At 46.8% G+C, this 19259-nt stretch overlaps 6 protein-coding genes across 6 annotated transcripts; 3 read left to right on the top strand and 3 right to left on the bottom strand.

Moving 5' to 3' along the window:
• Positions 1–67: 67 nt before the first annotated feature.
• Positions 68–2640, bottom strand: F4813DRAFT_60149 (P-loop containing nucleoside triphosphate hydrolase protein). Its single transcript, XM_049248688.1, has 4 exons — positions 2435–2640; positions 1863–2382; positions 1617–1805; positions 68–1563 (listed from the first exon to the last, which is right to left on the bottom strand). Exons 1-4 carry the CDS (start codon positions 2486–2488, stop codon positions 404–406), a joined length of 1923 nt encoding a protein of 640 aa, XP_049100252.1. The 5' UTR covers positions 2489–2640; the 3' UTR covers positions 68–403.
• Positions 2641–5329: 2689 nt separating this feature from the next.
• On the top strand, positions 5330–7238 carry F4813DRAFT_395971 (glycoside hydrolase family 7 protein; the record flags this gene model as incomplete). The annotated part of the gene is made up of 4 exons (XM_049247769.1): positions 5330–5947; positions 6016–6454; positions 6516–6631; positions 6688–7238. The coding sequence occupies 4 exons, from the start codon at positions 5330–5332 to the stop codon at positions 6880–6882; spliced, it is 1368 nt and encodes a 455-aa protein (XP_049100251.1). The 3' UTR covers positions 6883–7238.
• Positions 7239–9608: 2370 nt separating this feature from the next.
• F4813DRAFT_380587 (uncharacterized protein) lies at positions 9609–11187 on the top strand (the record flags this gene model as incomplete). The annotated part of the gene is made up of 2 exons (XM_049245579.1): positions 9609–10173; positions 10235–11187. The coding sequence occupies 2 exons, from the start codon at positions 9609–9611 to the stop codon at positions 11185–11187; spliced, it is 1518 nt and encodes a 505-aa protein (XP_049100250.1).
• A 547-nt stretch (positions 11188–11734) lies between these two features.
• F4813DRAFT_357943 (uncharacterized protein) lies at positions 11735–13633 on the bottom strand. Its single transcript, XM_049243179.1, has one exon. It carries the CDS (start codon positions 13447–13449, stop codon positions 11860–11862), a length of 1590 nt encoding a protein of 529 aa, XP_049100249.1. The 5' UTR covers positions 13450–13633; the 3' UTR covers positions 11735–11859.
• Positions 13634–13685: 52 nt separating this feature from the next.
• F4813DRAFT_357940 (uncharacterized protein) lies at positions 13686–15794 on the top strand. Its single transcript, XM_049243178.1, has 6 exons — positions 13686–13809; positions 13902–13924; positions 13979–14655; positions 14741–14793; positions 14846–14933; positions 14993–15794. The coding sequence occupies exons 3-6, from the start codon at positions 14267–14269 to the stop codon at positions 15591–15593; spliced, it is 1131 nt and encodes a 376-aa protein (XP_049100248.1). The 5' UTR covers positions 13686–13809; positions 13902–13924; positions 13979–14266; the 3' UTR covers positions 15594–15794.
• A 211-nt stretch (positions 15795–16005) lies between these two features.
• F4813DRAFT_59934 (FAD binding domain-containing protein) lies at positions 16006–18276 on the bottom strand. The gene is made up of 2 exons (XM_049248686.1): positions 17002–18276; positions 16006–16869 (listed from the first exon to the last, which is right to left on the bottom strand). Exons 1-2 carry the CDS (start codon positions 17866–17868, stop codon positions 16027–16029), a joined length of 1710 nt encoding a protein of 569 aa, XP_049100247.1. The 5' UTR covers positions 17869–18276; the 3' UTR covers positions 16006–16026.
• Positions 18277–19259: the final 983 nt, after the last annotated feature.

Here is a 19259-nt window from a genome sequence, read left to right as displayed (position 1 = left end):
AACCCTTGGACTACATGTAGTCCATGAACAACGAGGTGACATATACAGTTGAGCTTCTGTTATCGAATGATACCGTAGAAAATAGTAGAGAAGGGGTAGTAAACCCCCGTGGAAACGATTGGATATATTATATACTAGAAATAGTAAAGTCAAGTATAATGAGACAAATGCCTGGGGGTATGTAGAATGAGGTATTGCACTGCCCCAAACACCAGGAGCATGAAACGCCCAACTCCGCTGGTAACTATGATGCATTCCTTTTTCAAACATGACTTAAAATGATAAAAGAGACATAATTATTTGTAGCCCGGAAGTATCCCGGGAGATAACCCCAACCCTTACGCCATAATGCGACCCCAGGCTGCGCATAATTCCGCAGCAAGACTCAATAGGTCCTATGGTATTAGGCGCCAACCCTTACGCCTGTAGAGGACGAAATACCCCTTTCAGTGGAGCCGTGGTTCTCATCAGGTTCTTGTGCGGCACCGCCATCCGACTGATCAGCCATCAGGGGTTTCTTTGGATCATACCCAACCGACTTGACAATTCCCAGGCCCTTGGTTCGCCCTTCACGAAATAGAAGTCTGTCGCCCGGGGCCAAGTATTCTGGACGCTGAACAAATCGGAATGCTACAGTCGCCCGGTCACCAGTTCGTATGAAGGGGCGGTCTACATCGATTATTGCGCATGTCTGGGAGACTGGCCCGACATGGAGCATTGCCTGATATTTGGTCTTGATAGTAGTCGCGTGTGAGAGAATCAAGACCTCAGCAACAAATTCACGGTAAACTTTAGGAGGTGGTTGCCCCTCAATTCTTGGTAAGACTACCATTCCTTTCCTCACATCTTTTCGGCGTATTTTCTTCAATGCGAAACTGGCGGATTGGCCTGCGGACGCTGCGGGTACACTGATTCTTTTTCGCTCGATGGACCGAATGCTAGTTTGAGTGAACTGACCCAACGAGTCCGGTCCGATTAAAACGCTATCGCCAGTATGTACTATCCCTGACTTGACGATACCGCTGACTACCGTACCAACGAAAGGGACAGAAAAAGTATCATTAACATGGAATTCAAAAGGAGCGTCTGAGTCATAACGTCCATGATGCGGAAGGATATTCAAGAAAGCGCGAACAAGGTTAAGATTCTCGCCGGTAACGTTGGAGACCTGGAATATAGGACATATTCGTTGACTCACAAACTGGGTAGCGGTGTTGATACACTCTTCGCGATTGTTAATAAATATAGGCATTTTTCGTGCTGCTGGAGATTTTAGGATTTTGGTAATCTGCTGGATGGTTTGCTCCAAAATATTTGGAGGACAGATGTCAATTTTGGTAATCACCACCATAATTGGGACATTTAAGGCCAAAGCGATACCAAGATGTTCTTTACTCATACCAATTAGCCCATTATTGGCGGCAACCATTAGCAAACAATAATTAGGGCTGCTAGACAACAGGCCAAAGACTGTAGTTCGTAGATATCGTTCGTGGCCGGCTAAGTCAGTGAAGGTGATCACTTTAGCGCTGCGTTTGCCGATTTCTTCCCACGACAGTTTCCCTACGTTACAGTAAGCGGCAAGAAAACAACGGTTAGGATTTTGAATAACTTACTCCCCGGGGTGTCGGATGTGACAACATTTCCCATGGAATCGAAACCCATTATTTCCATCCCGACAGAACTGGTGCGACCAGTTTCTATCTCGTGCTTATGACGGAAGAGATTGACGCGAGCCTTCCCTCGCCCATCGTCGAGGTCTCCCTTAACTAAAACCCCAAGCATGGAGCTCTTCCCGGCATCAACTGTATATAAGTGTTAGCGCAGTTATTTATATCATTCTACACGTATACCAAACTCACCATTGCCAACAACGGCTATTCTCGTTTCGATTACCTGCTCAATTGTAATAGGGGTTTGCCGTATTAGAATTTTCCCGGTACAGTCTTTGTCTTTACTCTGGTTCCCTGCAATTGTTGACTCAGCTTCGACGTCGCCTCCAACATTCTTGGTGAGCAATATGTCACAGTCTGCGTGTGCCTTCTTAGCCGTTTCTTTTAAACGACGTAATGCAATTTTCCACTCATCGATGGTAAAGCGCATCGATTCGCCGCTATTCTCGAATCCTAAGTCGAAAACTGCCTCTCCATGACCCTCTAAAAGTCGTTCGTCGATGTACTCGGAAAGTTTCTGTTGAGCCGTTGCATCATCGGAAGGGGCGAGTAGGAGATCGCGCAATGGTACATGAGGTTCGGAATCGCCCAGGTTTAACGAGTCGAGAATATCGAGCTCTTCGTGGTGCTCAACGCTGTCGGTGGCTTTGGCACTCGGGTATCTCAATGCTTGTTGCTTTTCAACAAATTCAGCGAACTCGCTTAGGGCCTTATAACTAAGTTAGCAAATTATATCGAGAAGATGCAAATTTCTGACGTACCGCTTCTCCTTTTCGCCGTTCATGCGGCAGCTGTTTCGCGCCTTTGCTCGTCATATTTGCTAGTATATTCGAATGATCATTGAGAGAATGAGGGAGTATTTGAATGTGTGAGTGTGTAGGTCAAGTTGGCTATAACAGGTAGTTATTATTATTGATAATAGATATGAGCGAGAGATCAAATAAGGTGAAAACTTGAAAGAACTAAGTACCTAGGTAGGTACCTAAGTTACCTCTTTTAAAGTTCCTCGAGATCGAGTCATAAAGTCAGTCGGTCAATGAGTAACTCGGGCGAGCTCGGGGCAAGGCGCAGCGCGCACCGTCATATCTTAATCCTTACACAATCCCCAAGTCAAGCCACATGAACCCTACCACGTTTCCGAAAGCTCCCCGCGCCGCTAAAGATTCCCAGCTGTTTATCGATAACAGCCCAGTAAGGCTAATTGTCGACAAGAGCCAATCACCTTCAACTAATTGCCAAGTGCGATAAGAAATGATATATAGGTAGGTACTTTTACATAGGCCTACCTATGTTGATATCGCATAAGAGATATGGTTCCATCTTGAAATACCGCCGTCCTAGAACAAAAACCGGGAGTTGTTATAATTCGTTACTCTAGAATTATAGTGAGCCCAAAGATTACATAAGACAGGATTTCTTTATAAAACATGAATTAATCAAAATACTTGAGTATACATAAAATACTCACAGCATAGGTACCCTCGTATATACGTGCGGCTAAGCTATTATATAAGAGAAACAACCCGTGGGCCTAGACACTTCTAATGATAAATTGAATATGCCTGCTAAACACGTGCCTGGACTAAATTAGATGACCATTTCGATAACCACATGCAACTTACCTATACGACAACAAGTGCCTCGACTGTTTTAAGGGAGATTGGTGACGACCTCCAACTATTATATAGCCGAGTACCTAAGATACACACGAACTGATATTCAAATCCAGCAGATACCTGATATTCCCCAGGCCGCTTCCCCTTCAGGCGAGGGTCTTACGCTCGAGCACCTTTAAGCGCACATTAGTGGGGTTGACTGTACAATATAGAATATTTCTTACCAGATAGAATTGTAGTATTATATCGTAACGGCGGTGGGAGCCGAAGATAGTTTCACGTGGCCAACTTTGTTAGTCTATTACCCAGAGTGAGTAACTCGAATAAGCCATACGGCATTCTCGCGTAGTGTAACGAGACAATATATCGTACTACCTAGCACGACCCTATAAATTAATTCCAAGCCGTCTCTGGTCCGGGTTCCAGATGCAAGGTCGTGTCCATATTCTTTAAATACTGACTAGTGGCTTTTTCATGCTGCGGGATCACCTAGCTAGAATTTTGGACCGGCGAAACTGGTATCGGTGATCATAGGTAAGCGGGATTGTCTTCCGTTTGTACGTACATGACAAGAGAAGAAATATATGTCGCCAATGAGAAACTCCCTATAGCATAGGAGAGGTAGTATCCTATCCTGCTAGCTTCTCTAGGGCAACCTTGGCCTAGACTCGGCCTAGGCAATATCTCCTGTTATAACGCCGTTTCCACTCAATCTGGATAGTGGCCGATTTGGCGCCTAGACCTCAACGTTATTTATCTCTTGTCCTAGACGCTATTAACTTCATTCGGTTTCCCATCACGGAGATGAAGGGACCGGCAGTTCAGAAGCTAGTCTTCAAGGGGTCAAGAAGCTTCTGGGGAATTGGGGTAGCTAAGCACAATCTGAACGCGTGAAGCGGGGAATTCTTTAAGAAATGAGCATTTGGGGAAAAGACATGTGGAGAAATTTGGGGACTAGCCTTAGAGAGATAAGGTTGATGAATATGATCGGAAACAACATCCGATCTGCATCCCGCGTCGAGGCTTGCCCTGTCATGTGTTACTTGATTTTGAATCTACATCTCAGTAACGAACGATTGTGAGACCCAGGTTACCGGGTCCGCTGATCTTCACCGATTCTAGTAGGGATCTATTACTGCTTATCTCACGATGAACATTCATCTATCGTAGAAGTTAACGGTCGAAGATATGAAGAATTTTGAGTTATCATGTTAAAGGAAACCTAGTGACCTAGATTCGTGATAATATGTTCGCATGATAAAATGAACTGTTGATAAAATATACGATGCAAATGTATATACGAGGTTCGACGTGTAAGGTCCATAGGAGGCTACGGCGTGAAGTAAGAGTTTAGAACGTGACCCTGTTCTAGCCCAATCTTCAACCAATTCTAATGAACTGAGAGGCAAAGTAATTTAATCAACCGAACAAGATATTGATTTATGATGTCTCTGTAGCGGCCTTTGGATTATTCAAGCGGATAGCTAGACGCTATGGCGATTTCAAGCCGGCAGAACCGAAGGTTTCGTGACATTAGTTTTGACAGTGCAGCTCTCGTGGGTCCGGCCCGTCTACGCCGGAGAATAACGATAAACTACTCCATTGGAGGATATGGGTTCCTGCTAAGTCACTTCCATCTTCAATTGATTTCAGTCCGTGACCAAGCAGCAAGCTGCGCTCGTGTAAACTGCGTATGACCCCTGTACACGGGCCTACAAACCCAGGGGAACCGCAAATCATTTCCTCATTTAACCGGATCGTGAATCTGATTTGCTATCTTCACCCAAGACTCTGGGCTATGGAACGAAAGAGGACCGTCTTTCCTTTCTCGTACAATGTGGTCCATGATCTAATCCTGCATTCGCCTCCGCAAATGACTTTGTGGTCTAAGTAGACTTGCGTTCACGATGAAAATAAAAAGGCAGTTTGGCCATGTCATTTTTTGATCTTGAAGTTCAAGCAAGCCACCAGCTTCAGACTTCTCACTTATCACACCATCTCAGCATAGTACCTACCACTTGCTAAGTTCTTTCTCTTAAGATGTACAACAAAGCTACCGCCGCCGCTTTGGCGACTCTGCTGGCTCTAGGTCATGCCCAGGAAATCGGCAAACAGGACGCCGAGACACATCCCAAGATCACCTGGCAACGCTGTACTGGACCCAATAAGTGCTCCAACGTCAACGGCGAGCTCGTCATCGACTCCAACTGGCGATGGACTCACGTAGTGGATGGCTACCAGAACTGCTACGACGGAAATGATTGGAACAAGACTGCATGCCCGGATGCCGACACTTGTACGAAGAACTGTGCCATCGAGGGTGCCGATTACTCGGGGACGTATGGTGTGAGCACTTCCGGCAACGGGGTGACCATGAAGTTCCAAAATCAACATCAGTATGGTACGAATATAGGGTCCCGCCTTTATCTCATGAACGGCGCCGATAAGTACCAAATGTTCACAGCCAATGGCAACGAAATCGCCTTCGATGTTGAAAACGCTGACCTGGGTTGTGGTCTGAACGGTGCTGTGTACTTCGTGTCCATGGACGAAGATGGTGGAAAGACGCGCTATCCGTCTAACAAGGCCGGTGCTAAGTATGGTACCGGATACTGCGACTCGCAGTGTGCTCGAGATCTGAAGTGGGTTGGCGGCAAGGTAGGCTGGACTCAAGCAGTCCCAATATCTAAATAGGACGTTAACTAACTTTGCGCTTCTTATTTTAGGCCAATGTCGAGGGCTGGGCACCATCAAAGACGGACAAGTCTTCTGGCATCGGTAACGCGGGAGCCTGCTGTGCTGAAATGGATTTGTGGGAGGCCAACAGCATGTCCTTCGCATTGACTCCTCATCCATGCAAGAAAGACGGATACTTCGTCTGCAACACGGGGGATTGTGGCGGTACATATTCTGAGGATCGCTACTCGGGTAGCTGTGATCCTGATGGCTGTGACTTGAACCCGTTCCGTCACGGCAACACCGATTTCTACGGCAAGGGAAAAACGATCGATACCAGCAAGAAGTTCACCGTCGTGACCCAATTTCACGGCTCCGGTACATCTCTTACAAGCCTCTCTCAGTATTTCATCCAGGACGGCAAGAAGATCGAAGTTCCCAAATCCAAATACATTTCTGGTGGCAGCACGATCGATGCTGGCTTCTGTGGTACGTTTTTGTTCAAATATCCACACATATCAATACCGCTAACGCTGAATCCTATAAATAGATGCTGCTAAGGATATCTTCAAGGACAACAAGCAGTTCCAGCAGATGGGCGGTTTGAAGACGATGGGCCAGGCTACCGGCAAGCCTATGGTCTTGGTCTTATCCGTCTGGGATGATGTAAGTGGAATATATCACTTGCTTTTAGCAGATAGTGCAATCTGACATTTCGGTAGGCTTACGCCAACATGCTTTGGCTAGATGGCCAGAAGTACCCTCTTGACCGCGCCGCGTCCGAGCCGGGCGTTGCCCGCGGCGAATGCGACGTCAACGGTAGCAAGCCCGAACATGTCCGCGAAAAATTCAAGAACGCCAAGGTCACTTACAGTAACATCAAATTCGGACCCATCGGATCGACTTACAACCTTTAAGTTGGCGTATGCTCCCCACTCCCCGCAAAGGCGGTTGTGGCCTAGACATGAAGGATCCGTTCACTTCGTTGTCATAATTCTAACAATAGTTAGTTTGTATGTACGGAATAGTTAAGAGATATGTAGAAGCAAAAGAATTCAAGGAAGGGTTTTCATCGACATTCTCCACCAAACATAATTTCCATTTCGAATACACACTACGTCTTACGCCACTTGTAATAATATTGACATATGACGTGACATACCCAAGGCGCCTAATAGTACCTGTCATTGATCACTTGTTGGTAACAAGACATAGTTAGGTCCATGAGATGTGTCACACTTCGTATCACCTTCCCGTCCTGTAAAATCGACGATCTAAAATTGATGTTGATGACGATACTTCAAGAACTATAAGCCTATGACAAGCGAGGTCTCCATAGCAACTATGCCGAATAGAACGAGGATGGAATAGCCGATATGAGGTATCGCGAACAAGAAATTATAGTCCCTATGTATTTGCCCTTGCCCAGGGAAAAATCTTTTTTCATCGATGGATCGGCGGCAAGTTGCGGCTCACAAAAAGAGTGGATTAAAATATCCACAGAGAAAGAAAATCTAGTTTGCGGGTGTGGATAAAGGTGGAAAGTTGAGACAGCTAAGAGAAAATTTGGGTGAAAATATTTCAGGAGTTGTGACCAGATGGGGCTTCAGAAGATTTAAGTTAGGTAAGTTCGGTGAGCCCCGCCGGGTTACATAATTGCCCATTAATTGTATGGGGAAAAAATGATTTTCCAGCATTTGCTATAGAACCTTGCAGTTGCCCGTTACACCATGTCATATGTATCATGTACCTAATGTACAGAAGTGCAAAAACAATTCATTTGATAGCCGTGGATTTTCGATATGAGATCGATTTTAAAGGATCTACTTCGTACCGAGTTCAAAATCTCAAATTATTGCGTAGCAGCTATGATAAGTTAGGTACCTTTCCAAGGTAGAGTCCCACAGGCCTATTCCAAGATTGGATAGTCAGGGGAATAATCAGATTTCAAAAATTGATCCTTTTTGCCGTTGTTTTCCATTTGGCATTTTCCTTGTTCTCTTCTAGAACTTAGTTCGGATATCTTCCAGGTCCTTCGCCCACTTCCGCCGGCCTCCGATTTGGTAAACTGTCATACCGCTGTGGATCTCATAGGGTAACGATCGAGTAACGCGGCCCACTAGCCCATCGGGGTCGTGGCTCTCCTATGTATGGCTCTCTAGTGGTTCCAGCGGCTATCGTATGTTCTCCGTCCTTCACGATGGCTTCGATCAAGTGGGTCTATGAAATTTCTTACCAGATCATGGTAAGGAGTCCGCCACGAATACATACATACATAGAGCTTTGTCTATTTCCCGAATTAGCCAAAATAGGTGATCCCAGCTCACGAGTTAATTCGGCGGTGTGGTCGTCTCCATTATATTACAACGTCCGATGAAGGCGTCATTGTCAGTAGTTGAAATGGCATTATTTGGTGCGTAATTGCTGTTTGCATGGTAGGTATTGCATCAGCTGCTCCGTCTTCCCCAGCTAACCTTATACGGGTTCTCTATGTCCATATGCTCCGACCCCGTAATGTGTGCAGGGCTGATTGCGGGGCACTTTGCGGCGTTTATGTTGCGGAAGTTAGTTGTGTAAGGGGTGTAGTATGGTTTGCAAAAAATCTTATAAGACAAGCCGAGAAGGAGTCAGACAAAGAGCAGCAAATCAGTTACAGGCGCTTGAATGCGTGCTGAGCCCCCCGTGACCGCTGCGACTTAGTGGAGGAGCTTGAGAGCCTTGCCCGCCTGTAACTTGTAGAGTTTGCGCTATAACTACAAGGGGCCGGATCCAGTCCGTAGGTCTCAATCCATGACACATAATTACTTGATGGAAAGCTCTGTTGAAAGCATGATGCGAAGCAAGCCTTTAATTGCGCCAGCTACATAACGTCTTGGTCACCCGCCATATTATACCACGATGGAAACTTTATTATTAGTATTAAAATATAACCTCAAAGGAAGACGTAAGCGTTAACGAAGCAAAGTACACCGAAACTCGACTACGTTCTAATATCACCTTTGCCTGTCAGCCCTACACCACTTACACACACCAACTTACACCACTTACACGATCCACCCAACTACACTACATAGCAACGCCGCACAAGTTTACCACGGGCTGTTTTTATCTTGTTTTATTTTAGAAACACGCATACAAGAAGAACCAATCGAGGTCTAAGACCGTTGTTAGCCATCCTTCAGCTTTTTACCTTGTCATCGTTCCATCGAGACTCTTTCGTGGTGTGCACTTAAGGACATCATCACGGCCAATCAAAAGCTTCCAACGAATCTTGAATATTTCCAAAAAGGGACACATCAAGTGCCAGTACCAGAAATCGTGGTAAAGAAGAGCAAGAAAGTGTGGTTGTATTTCGCCATTGCCCTCGAATCAGGCATTGTTCCCTAGATTTCACAGCACTGCCTAGCATTGCCCAGCATTGGCTCAGCGCAACAAAGAGGTGGCCTCCACGCGGGTGCATTAGTTCAAGTTCAGGTTTTACCTAGATCCATCGGCATCGGCATCGAGCAGCAAGCAGCAAGCGAATCGCAGTCGCACCTACTTCATTCTCTAGCTTGGATAACTCTAGCGTTGTTAAGACACAAGGAAGTCACACGACGTCAGAGGATCCACAGGTCTAAGTGACCCAAAGCTATTGATCAAAATGCCACATCGAGTAGTAGACTTTTTTAGGTCTTCCAACGACAGCATTCACAATATTAAGGCGTCCGTACAACGAAGGAGTAATCCCAACTCTCGATCCGCCTCCAGAGAACGGCCAATCGCAACTACGGTGCTCGAAGGTGCCGCTGATCACACTCAATCCTTGATTTCCACCGCGCCTCCCGTAAAGATGGCCGAACCTCTCAAGGAAAAACATAAGGACTCTCATAGCCACCATCGCCTAAGTTTTCCGAGCTTACATCTTGGTGGGTCTAAATCTTTCAAGGAGCCATTGCAAAATCCCAATGCGTCCTTAGATTGGAAAATCGAGTCTCCACCAGTTGTCATGCACGGCGAGCCGGAGAACAGCACAGGCGCCTTGGTTTCAGGTCAATTATTACTCGACGTCAAGGAGGATGGGTTTGAAGTCGAAAATTTCAGTGCCAGGTTAAATATCCATGTCACACAGAAAAGACCATTTTCAGGCCACTGCCAGCAATGCTCGGTTCGAACGACAGAGCTCAAGTCCTGGACGTTCTTGAGCGAGTCAACGATTCTTTCTAAGCGTAAGTCCAACCTTACCTTTTCCGGACACTTTTCTTAATATGTGACTTACACTATATGCAGGCGTTCACGAATTTCCTTTCTCTGTTCTACTAGATGGACATCTACCTGCGACAACGGACAATGCGATTGTTGCTATTCGATACGACTTCTTCGCGGAGGCTACGCCCCGAACAGGGCCTACTGTCAAGCTCACGAAGAATATCGACGTAAAGCGATCACTACAAGTGCCAGAACTGCCTCACCACAGCATTCGCGTATTCCCCCCAACCAACATCGCAGCTAGCGTACACTTCACGCAAGTTGTACATCCTATTAGCACTAACACATTCAACCTACGCCTTGACGGTATCGTCAAGCACAACCCCGATGTTAAGACTGTGGAGTATTGGAAGCTAAAGCGGCTTTCATGGAAGCTCGAGGAAAACATGGAGACCATAGCGCCAGCATGTGAGAAGCATGCGCCAAAAGATCCAGAAACCGGCTTGCCAACGAAGAAGGGTTCCAAGCGCAACGACGCACGGATAATAGCGCATGCGGATATGCATAGCGGCTGGAAGTCGGACTACTCTCCATCTGGATGCATTGAGATGGAAGTCCAGTACCAGATTGCACCTAATACAAAAACTGTGTGTGACATGAAGAGCGAAGATGGTACCCAAATTACACACCAATTAGTTGTGGAGATGGTTGTTGTCCAAGAATACGCACCTACTGCTCAGCCTAAACATATCACGCCTACTGGAGTAGCACGTATATTACGAATGCACTTCGGTGTCGTGATAACGGAGAGGGCGGGGTTGGGTGTCAGTTGGGACAACGAGGCACCCCCAATCTATCAAGATGTTCCGCCTTCTCCCCCTTCCTACTCGTGCGACATACCCTACGAGAGCATCGAGAGTGTCGAGGATTTGACACTAAGTCGACGAAGTCAGGAGGTTGGGAGCAGGGCCCAGAGTCCAGCATATGAGGAGCGAGCACCGTCAAGTGCGGGAGCCGATGAGGCCGCACGTTAGGATCCGTCCGACCGCCGGCATGGCATGTTTAGACGATGTTCGTTGTTGAATAAGTTGCGGAAAAAGTAGTGTGGGTTTCATTTGTCTTGCAGGAAATATTATACCCCATAAGCGATGCTTCAACGGATTGTCAGAGCTTTTTTTTGCATTGGACGAGGATAGATAGAAAGGTGGAATTCTTCCACCCACAGCTCACAGCGCACGGTATTGGCACGGAATTTGAGAGCCGCAGTCCAGACGGCAGTTAGACATACCCAACATGATGCCGCAAAAGGCAACATGATAATTAATATAATGAAAGATAATTTTCGAAATTTACGTTAATTTAAGTAATCGTAATAATTAGTTCGTTAGTGAATCATGATGCTCGGATTAGTTAGAGTAAATGGTTCCGAATTAGTAGGTATTCGGATTCCATCGAGTGATCAAGATTTCAGATAGTATACTATGTATTAGTGACCAGGATAGACGAGGCTTAATAGGCTTATTTCAGAGAGAATCTACAATTGGCAAGAAGTGCCTGTTTAATATTTGGCAGTTATGGAAATTTAAGCTGAAGTTATGTGTAATAACTATAGTTAAATGTAATAAGTTTTAAAAATTAGAGAATTAATATTTACATAGTTCGTAAAAATGAGACTGCTCGGGTGTCCAACTCACATCAATTCAAGATCAGTCTGTTAGATTTTCAAGAACGTTGATTATTGGATAAGGTGACAGCGACAGATAATGATGAGTAGTGCAACGACTCGCGAGAAAAGATTTCCAAGCTGGTTCATCGTTGAAATTAAAGTTGCAAGTGATGCGTTTGGATCTGGCGAAATGCCATAGGTCGACTTTGTCTGCCCTCTTTGGACCTGAGAACTTACACCACAACCCGAATATTTCCAAGTTTGGGAGAAAGTTCCACCGGTCGACTGCGAAGTCAACCAATAATCTCTTCACGATCTCGGGGTTGAACCTATACTTATCGTTGTCTGCAAATAGATTCACTTCTTCTAAAGAAGGTGGTAGGATCCTAACCAAACGTGGAATAGCTTCGAATGCCTCAGGCGGAATCTTTCGTAAGATATCCTCGCGAATTAACCCCCCTCTCTCCTCTGTTTCGAACGCGGGGGTGTGGAATACCCGGACATCAAGATCAAGCCTTTTGAGGCTTGTGAACTCCTTCATGGAGGTTACCCCGTTGGTTACATGACCATCGAGATACTCCAGCGTTACGATCAGCTCTTCCAAGTGATGGCCCACATTCTTCCCAATAGCAGCAATGAAGGCGGCTGCATCCCAGCGATCCAGCGCAGGCCTGCTATTATTCTTAGACACATAGCTAAACCTGAACGATTCTAGAGAGGGCATGCGGGAAAGTAGGTGAGATATACTGCCGCTATCCACATAAGTATGCTCTAATACGAGTTTGCGCAAGCCCAAACTCATATCCAGAGAGTGACGGTGGTATCCTAATGTGAGCGGTCCGCCACCATAATCCTCACAGTTAGTAAGGGATAATGATTTAGGATCTGGTGTAGTAAAAAATGACAACAAGGCGCGTAGGTCCATCTTCTCGTTGTTGTTTTCGAGGTCCCGAATCCACACCTGGGCCAATTGTCCTAGAGATGCCCCCTCGGGGTTCTCCTCGATCCTCCGACTGATCGTCTCCATCACACTCCGCGCCTGCGAATAGTACTCGTCATTCCAGGGAGATGTAGCCGGTAATTCCATAGCGTGTCGGTAACTTAGCGGCGGGGATAACATCAAGGACTTGAGGTTGGGCAAAAGCGTGAGTACAAATGTGCCCATAAATACCAAATATTTATCGCGGCCTTCGGTATCGAGAACCTCAACTTTAGAAAGCATAAATCTTGCCCATTCCTCTAGGTCTACTCCGGCACGGCGCAAATATGGCGATTCCATGATAAACGCTCTCAAGCGCTTCATAGCCAGCGGATTTCCGGTAAGACGTTTGCGCGGGTAGACCACGTCCGGCCCCCTCCGCCGCTGGCAAAAATCGACATGCCAGACATATCTTGCCACCACTGGATTATTCGCGACGCTGTAAATCCAGGTGACGATAGGCACGTAGTCCAAAATGCCTTCGAAATTGAGATATCGATTTTCTCGAATATAAGAAGCATGAGTATCGATTAAAGACCTCCCGCATTCGTAAACATAGCGACAAGTCAACATCAGCTTCTCAAACCCCTCGGGCATCGACTCCTGGATGACCTGGTGGAGAATCTCCGGGGGAAAATCCACGAGAAGCATAATGAATAAGTAGGACCTCGCGCAGGGAGGATTATAGATAGGTATATAGTTAAAATAATTATCGGGTTGAGACCCCTCATGGCGAGGAGTGTCGAAAGTGAATCTCACCGTAGCCTTATGATGCAGGAATTCATGTTAAGCTGCTGCGCCACAACTGGACATTAGGCGAATTCAGGCATCAGACTATTTAATGTAACGTCCCATTTTATATAACTACTATAACTACGGAGGAATATCTTTATATGTTTCAAGTCCGTTAAGGCATAGCTTTATCTGCTATCTTCTATCTACCTACTTATGAACTTGAGATAAAGAATATGAAGGAATTAGTTCACCAATCATATAGGAAAGCATCCTTATGTATGTCTTAAGTACTAGGCTAGTTAGTTACACTTATTATTATAAGATGCAATAGATACGCTAATTAATCTCGAGTTGGGGACTCGGTTTAGTGTGAAGAGTCTTTAAAAGTCAAGTATCTTCAACCCATCTTAATCATCTACCCCCCACAATATTAATTATATTATAGGTCAAAAGTTCTAATAATTTATGTAATCGAGCATCGCGTTCAATTGATCCAACATTAGCCGGAAAGGAAGTTTGTGCTTCAATTACTCTTTTCGTACAGTCCGATTGCGCCATCGATCCGACCAAAGTCGGCAGCGTCTAAGGCGGGGAATTGCATTGCATTGACACGGTATCACAATTTCAATTTCAATGCCCAAACGGCTCAAACTCCATAACATACATACCTCATACATACATACATACAAACAAAAACTTTACTTAGACTAAGTTTATTAAGACCGCCCCAATCATGAGAAACGTCCTGATTGAAAACCCCTCAGGCACCCCCGTGGCTGAGATGGCTACGAATAGTGGTTTGGCGGGACACAAGATCCTGCTAATCGTGCCCTGGGACCCTCCCGCGGGATACGTCGATGGCTTGCGCAAGACCTATCCCGGCCTCAAGGTATTCCATATTCGTTGGGATAGATGGAGCAAGCCCGACCTCCCACCCAATATTACGCCTGAGGATTGGAAAACAGTCACTATCCTTCTCATTGGCCCTCAGTTCCCTACTAGAGAACAGGCGCCTGCGCTGCAGCTGGTACAACTTCAGAGCGCCGGGGCAAATTATATATTAAACAATCCTCTGTTCACCGAGACTGATATTGCTTTTTGCACTGCCAATGGCGTTCATCCGTAAGTCTCATTCGTCTGTGTTATAGTACAATGTCAAATGTGTCCGAACCTGTCAAAACTGACCTCGAACCGCTCATAACACTAGACCGCAAATCGCAGAATGGGTCATAAGCACATACCTCGCTTTCCAGCATAATAGTGAGTGTTCCAAACACGATTCTGCTAAAAATCCTAACTCTGCCATTCATAGTCCCGCATTTCCTCGAACATCAGAAAGCGCACAGGTGGGAGCATAGTTATGACGACTCGGACACCCAAGATGCTGTCAACCAACGGGTGTAAGTCTTGCTATTCTAAAAATTGACTTTTAAATATCGACGCTGACAGTGCTACGTAGCGGCATATTTGGATACGGAAGTATCGGAAGACAGGTGGCACGAATAGCCAAAGCTATTGGCATGGAAGTGTATGCGTACACGAACAGACCTAGGCCTACGCCCGAGTCTCGTCGCGACAACTCATACATCGTCCCGGGCCTCGGCGACCCAGAAGGATCTCTCCCGTCAAAATGGTTCTCGGGGACGAAGCCAGAAGAAATCCACGAGTTCCTCTCCGCGGACCTGGACCTCCTCGTGCTAGCCGTGCCCCTAACGCCCCAGACACAGGGGCTTATCGCAGCGCCGCAGCTCAAGCTCCTCCAGAAGAAACACACCTTCGTCAGCAACATCGGCCGGGGCCCTGTCGTCAACACGGACGACCTGGTCATCGCGCTCAACGAAGAATGGATCCGCGGCGCCGCCCTCGACGTCACGGACCCGGAGCCCCTGCCGAAGGGCCACCCGCTCTGGGACGCCAAAAACGTCATCATCACGCCTCACATCAGCGGTAAGTCGACGAGCTATAACCGCCGCCTGCTGGATATCCTAGACATTAATCTTCGTAACTTGAGCGAGGGTAAGGAGTTTATGAACCGGGTGAGCAAGAAGAGGGGTTATTAGACTCGGTGTTTGATTGGGATTTGGGGTGGAGGATATGCTTCCGGCCTTTCCGTTGGTGAAGGAAAAAAGGAAATTAGGGGTGATTGAAAAGTCAAAGTCGTTAATTGTATCAATTACATATTTTACACATTTATCTTTGTCCTGTATAGTTCCTTATAGATATGTCAGGGTCTATTATATATTTGGATATACACCCTCTCTGTCCACTACCTCTTACAAACAACACTTCATTCACGATATGCTTAAGTCTACTAATCATAGTGATCGATTATCAACACTCAAGCCTCCTACTACTATTCGCAAATTCCAATGATGATCGTACAAGTTTTTATTTAATTCGTTCGCCACTAAGAACCATCCCATGTTTTTTGTTACTAACGTTCCGCAAATAATATACATCGCAATTTACACTTCAAAGCTAGGACTACTACTCTCAAGCTGGTCCAAGAATCTCATCAGCAATCGCCCTTCCCGCTGCCCTGCCCGAGAAAATACAGCCGCCGAGGAACGTGCCCTCGAGTGAGTTGTACCCGTGCACTCCACCGCCGCCAAACCCGGCTGCCTCGCCCGCCGCATAGAGACCTGGGAACTTCTCGCCATTTGCCTTCATGACATTACTTTCTAAATTCGTCTCAAGCCCGCCAAGTGTCTTGCGCGTTAGGAGGTTCATATGGACGGCGATTAGTGGACCATGCTTCGGGTCTAAGATCTGGTGGGGTGCCGCTACACGGCGGGAATCAGGCCAGTAGTTGCGGCCGTTGCGGATGGCCATCGCCTGAGCGTCCTTGCAGTAGCTATTGACGAACTGGTCGTCGCGCGTCTCGACGACGTCCCTAATAGCCACGGGGTCGAGTATAGGCCCACCAACAGATATCGCTATCTCGTTCATGCCGGCGACCAGGTCCTCGAGATTATCCCGTACGACAAAGTCTTCCCCAAATTTCTGGAAGTTCTGGACGGGAACCGTGCCCTTAGAGCTGAAGACTCGGCTTTTGAGAAGTTGCCAGATGCTCTTCGCTGTCAGGTCGGGGTTCTGTTCTGAGCCTGATAGCGCAAATTCGCGCGCGACGATGGACTGGTCGAGAATGAACCAGGTGTAGTCGTAGCCGGTGCTGCATATGTACTTGAGCGTTGCTAATGTGTCACATCCAGGGTATAGAAAGGGCGGAAGTCTTTTTCCGGTTGCATCCAGCCAGAGTGAAGATGGTGCTGGCAGGACACGGATTCCGTGACCTGGCCAGATTGGGTTCCAGTTCCGTAGGCCCTCAGTGTAATGCTGTATCGGCAAGTTAGTGATCATATAAGAAATAAACATAGGGATTTCGAGTGTGCTTCAAGGTAATTCCGAAAAGGTCAGGGATCTTTTGATATCGGTTCTAGAAAAAAACAAACTCGAAAAATTACTTACCCACATCCTGTCGCGATTGATGAAGTTGGCGCCCGCCGACTCCGCAATTCCCACCATCCGGCCATCAACGTGCGCAGGAACGCCAACCACAAAGTTCTGCGGTACCTTCGGACCAAGACGATCCACGGGCCACGCTTTCTTTACCGCTTCCACATTACCGCCAATACCTCCAGAGGAAACAATCACCGCCGCGCCATGGAGCTCAAAGTTACCCACCTCTTCTCTCGACGTCTCAACTCCTCGAGGCGACGGGTCTTGCGCAAGAACACGTCCTCGGACTCCAGATGCTCTACCGTTTTCATCGACAAGTAGTTCGTCCACCCTGTGCCTGAACTTGAACTCCACGATACCCTTTTTCGCCGCCTCTTGGACAGGTTCGGCGAACACCCGCACAACCTCGGGCCCGGCGCCCCAGGTAATGTGGAACCGCGGGACCGAGTTTCCATGACCATCTGCCGTGCCGTCACCGCGCTCGGCCCAACTCACCATGGCGAGGAAGCCAGCCCCACGGTCCTTGAGGTACTTCTCCATGCCATCCGTAGCGAAGTCGACAAAGGCCTCGGCCCAGCGGCGCGGCCAGACATCCTCATCCTCAAGGCGATCGAAGCGTGCTGACCCCAGCCAATCGCGCATGGCGAGCTTCCGGCTATCTTTGATACCAAGCCGTCTTTGTTCCGTCGAGTCGACGCAGAAGATTCCGCCTAACGACCAGAATGCCTGGCCGCCGAGGTTCTGCTCTCCTTCTTGGTCCACAATGACCGTCCGCACGCCGCGCTGTGATAATTCGAAAGCAGCTACCAACCCCGCTAAACCGCCGCCCACGATGATAACCGGGGCTTTCTGCTTGCCTTCATCTATGCTCGCCATTGTGTCTATCACTTTTTCGCTTTTTTTGGTTATGTTTAAAGAAGTAAGGGCCTGGGTTGGGATGGATTCATTTTGGGGGGGGGCAAAGCGAATTAAATAGAACGAACTTTTGTAAATTACGTCTGTTGTCTTGCGTACGTGTGTTAAAGTTAAAGAGTGGCTGAATCAATGGAATACACATGAATAAGGGAATATAAACCCTGTTAGTTAAGCCGTAAATCGCACAGCGGGGTTCGTGCTGCTGCGGTACCTGCCATCGCGTGGTTCCCCTCCCACCTGCTGCCGAGGCTTCAGTCGCCTGATGGTAGTAACTCCATGGTAGTAATTCCGCATTAGGTAATGAGTTTCGTGAACATGGTGAATATTAGCTAGGTACTTTTCTATTCAATTCATCTTCAATTCATTATTCAAGTGCTTAAGTACTGGGTGATACACGTCAATAGCTGTAAGGGAAGAGTCGCCCGGGAATATTTCGTATATAATAATATTTAATATCAATTTTGTTGAAAGATGTGGTATATGAGCTGTGTATTGTATATTTGAGGTACTTATTAGTCTATAAGTGAGGAAATAGGTCCTGCTTATAAGGTCTGCATTCCATGTTAAGACCATATTGTACTCAAGAATATCAACCAATATCGTAGCACATAACTAAGGCGTACCGCTGTGGAAGCTCCATATAACCCGGCCCGGATCACCGGGTCCGTTCCGAACGACAGCGGATCCAGCAAATTCAACCTTCTCGGACCGGACTCGTCGGATATTTTATATCTCTCAGATTAATTAAGTGCGCAAACCTTGCTATTATTACGCCATAAACAAATACACTATTATAATTGAACTAGTTCTCGGACGGTCCACTTGACTCCGGCCGACGCTATCACCACCGCGCCAGTAACCAACGCACAGAGCCAAACTGGTTGTCATCGTCGAAGGTCATGTTGAGCATATCTTGAGATAATAACTTTCCGTAAATTAAGCCTGAAACATATTGCGTGATCTGTAGTCCTGCTCAATTGGCCCGTTTAATGAGTGCAATTACCCAATAATAATTATTGATCTCCTACTTGCATTAAGCCAGCACACCTTGCTCTTAGCTGTAGTAAGTTAAGCTGGCACACTGCCCCTACTTCCCTCGAGGCCTCAGCCTTACATAAATAAAGAATACCAGTTCCTTCTGCAATTTCTTTCTCGCTTCTTCTTTTTGGAAGATGAGTCTTTATCCAGACCACAAAATCGGCGATGACATGAGCAACAAGAATGCAGCGCGGCGGAGAACTAGATCCGCTCGACGATAGTGGGCTCTGTCTATTGTCCCTCGATGGTGGCGGGGTCCGAGGGCTGTCGTCCTTGTATATCCTCAAGAATATTATGGCGCGACTAAACCACGA

Source organism: Daldinia decipiens (assembly GCF_022478715.1).
Source record: "Daldinia decipiens strain CBS 113046 unplaced genomic scaffold F4813scaffold_14, whole genome shotgun sequence".
NCBI lineage: Eukaryota > Fungi > Ascomycota > Sordariomycetes > Xylariales > Hypoxylaceae > Daldinia > Daldinia decipiens.
This window is presented reverse-complemented; position numbering and strand designations above follow the sequence as displayed.

Bases quoted from the DNA above. Each gene is read 5' to 3' on its own strand.
- F4813DRAFT_60149 (XM_049248688.1), bottom strand. From the start codon at position 2,488: ATGACGAGCAAAGGCGCGAAACAGCTGCCGCATGAACGGCGAAAAGGA. The intron at 1,806-1,862 runs GTGAGTTTGGTA...ACTTATATACAG, and splicing joins AATAGCCGTTGTTGGCAATG to TTGATGCCGGGAAGAGCTCC. The intron at 1,564-1,616 runs GTAAGTTATTCA...ACTGTAACGTAG, and splicing joins CACATCCGACACCCCGGGGA to GGAAACTGTCGTGGGAAGAA.
- F4813DRAFT_357943 (XM_049243179.1), bottom strand. From the start codon at position 13,449: ATGCTTCTCGTGGATTTTCCCCCGGAGATTCTCCACCAGGTCATCCAG.
- F4813DRAFT_357940 (XM_049243178.1), top strand. From the start codon at position 14,267: ATGAGAAACGTCCTGATTGAAAACCCCTCAGGCACCCCCGTGGCTGAG. The intron at 14,656-14,740 runs GTAAGTCTCATT...TCATAACACTAG, and splicing joins ACTGCCAATGGCGTTCATCC to ACCGCAAATCGCAGAATGGG. The intron at 14,934-14,992 runs GTAAGTCTTGCT...AGTGCTACGTAG, and splicing joins GATGCTGTCAACCAACGGGT to CGGCATATTTGGATACGGAA.
- F4813DRAFT_59934 (XM_049248686.1), bottom strand. From the start codon at position 17,868: ATGGCGAGCATAGATGAAGGCAAGCAGAAAGCCCCGGTTATCATCGTG. The intron at 16,870-17,001 runs GTAAGTAATTTT...TTGCCGATACAG, and splicing joins TCAATCGCGACAGGATGTGG to CATTACACTGAGGGCCTACG.